The 2424-nt window shown below is 54.8% G+C and overlaps 1 protein-coding gene across 1 annotated transcript; it reads right to left on the reverse strand.

Annotated features, from left to right (window-relative positions):
* Window positions 1-377: 377 nt before the first annotated feature.
* Window positions 378-1741, reverse strand: RTN4RL1 (reticulon 4 receptor-like 1; the record flags this gene model as incomplete). The annotated part of the gene is made up of 1 exon (XM_009076974.1): window positions 378-1741. A coding segment is annotated over one exon (1364 nt), but the record flags the coding sequence as incomplete, so codon positions are not given.
* Window positions 1742-2424: the final 683 nt, after the last annotated feature.

The raw sequence follows: 2424 nt of genomic DNA on the forward strand, positions 1-2424 counted from the left end.
GGAGCTCTCTCAAATGAACGGGATTTCACAAGAGCATGGATACAGTCCATTTGTCCAGTTGTTGTCACTGACGAATTGGCTACCATCCCTGTTATCTGCTTTTTGTAAGGTTGGCTTTTTTTTTTATTGTTGTTGTAGGTGCTCGGTTAGGCTGTTTGTGACAAGGTGTGATAATGCCTTTTAATCCGCTCCCACTGCGTTCGGCACAGTCCGCGTTGGCAGCCTGGCCGGGCACGGAGAGACCGTCAGAAGCCGAGACAACGTTCTTCCCTTCGCCAGGCCAACGCTAGCCACGTACAAAAAAAGAAGAAGAAAAGAAACTCTGGTCCTTTGTAGATTGGTGGCAGTACAGCTCCGCTCTGTCCGCAGCCAGGGGCTCAGCGGATGACGGCCGCTAACACCACCATAAAAACCAGGAGCGATGCCCTGAGCCCCGAGCAGCCGGCGGCCTGCTGGACCCCGCTGGGGGGGCGGATGGGCGTCCGCCGGGTACACTTACCCTTGCGTTTGGGGGACAGCGTTGGCATCACCCCAAAACTGAATTTGTGCTGATAATCAGGCACATAGTCTGGAACCTCCTGCCCGTTTTTCCGTGGCCCCAAAGACACCGGTTTGGAGGTTCGGTTACGGCTTTTGTGGCTGGTGCAGTTCTTGCCAGGTTTGCGGTAGCCCGGCCGGGAGCCTGGGGGACCGGCGGGCTGGTTGCTGTGCAAACTGTTCTCAGCCCCTCTCTCCTTCCCCTTCTCCTTGGAGGAGTGGTGAGGGTGATGGGTTTTGGAGGCTCCTCTGTCTGCTGTGGAGAAAGTGTGTGTTTTCATCTGATGGAGCGACTCGGACCCTGAACAGTTCCTAAAGTCTTCTGCTCTTAGCACCTTGAGGTCCTTGCCATGCATCTGCTCCGGGGACTCACAGATGACACTGGAGCTGGAGCCTCGGAACCTGTGCAGCCATTCCCAGAGGGAACGGGCTTTGCAATCGCAGCTCCATGGGTTCCCATTCAGCCTGAGAAACTCCAGGGCTCCCAGGTGGGCCAGGCAGTCCCCCTGCAGCTCCGAGAGGCTGTTATTGAAGAGGAAAAGGGTGGTCAATCTTCGGAGGTCGTGAAAAGCCCGCCTGTGAATCCACTGCAGCTGATTTTGATGGATGAGCAGCCGATCCAGGTTTATTAGTCCCCTGAACGTGTTCTGATGGAGGCTCCAGAGCTTGTTTCCATGGAGAAAAAGATGGCTGAGGTTAACCAAGTCAACAAAAATATCATCCTGAAGGAACTCGATGTGGTTGTCTTGCAGGTAAAGGTATTGCAGGTTGTGGAGGCCACCGAATATCCCGCTGGGGAGGGAGCTCAGCCCACACTTGTACAGATACAAGGCGTGGAGTTTCACCAGCCCTTGGAAAGTGTCTGCAGCTAAAGCCCTTAAGTAGCGGTTGTCCCCCAGGTCCAGCTCTTCCAGGTTGACAAACCCATCGAAAGTGTTGGGGTCGATGAAGGTGATGTTGTTGGAGTAGATCCAGAGGGTGACCATGGAAGGGCTGAAGTGGCCCCGCAGCAGCAAGGTGATCTGGTTGTTCTGGAGAAAGATCCTCTCGCTGTCCTCAGGGATGCCCTCGGGGATGGTGACGAAGTTGTGAGCCTGACAGCTGACAGTCATCGGGGATGGATAGCACACGCAGTCGGTGGGGCACCCCAGGGCACTGGGCACCTTCAGCCCCAGCAGCACCAGCAGCAGCTCTGCAAACCCCCCTGTGCAGAGAGAGGGGAGAGCGGCGTCAGCGGGAATCGGGCACCTCCCGCCCACCCATCACCGCTGCGGAGACTATTCTGGGTGAAAAACGCCCCCAATTAACTCAGCCCTCCTCTCTGCTCATGAATTACCCACGCGGCTGTGATGAGTAGGCTCATCACCCACGGCAGTTAAAACGTGATGTATGGAGTACTCCCTGCCTCCTTGCCCTGCCTGCAACAGGCAGCTGGTTGTGCTCTCAGGCAGGAGAAACTTTCTCAGTGAGAATTCACGCTGGCAGTGCAGGCAGCAGAGCCCCTTGCCTGTAGGCAAGCAGCGCTGCTGGAGGAAATGCTGTGGTGTGAGAGCAAACAGAGGAGATACAAACCCTCGTAGGCACCCACTCCTCCCTTGTAATGCATCTCTTAAATTGCCTGTGCTTTGGTATCGGAGAGGGAAAGATACAGAGATTTAGCAATTCCCAGCAAACCACCTGAAATTACAAGTGTGCAGTGCATCTGCACAGAACACTCCACTCCCCCAAAGGCACAGATCCATCCCTGCCATCTCCTTTTACTACAGTTGTTAGACACCACCATCCACCCTGAAACCCAAGTGATTTACAGGAAAATATGTTGTCAGCAGTTGGTGGAAAAGGCTGAGCCGAAAACTCCGTTTGGAAGTGGGATGCTCAGACATATTT

The sequence above is a fragment of the Acanthisitta chloris genome, unplaced genomic scaffold (genome assembly GCF_000695815.1).
Source record: "Acanthisitta chloris isolate BGI_N310 unplaced genomic scaffold, ASM69581v1 scaffold7616, whole genome shotgun sequence".
Taxonomy (NCBI): Eukaryota; Metazoa; Chordata; class Aves; order Passeriformes; family Acanthisittidae; genus Acanthisitta; species Acanthisitta chloris.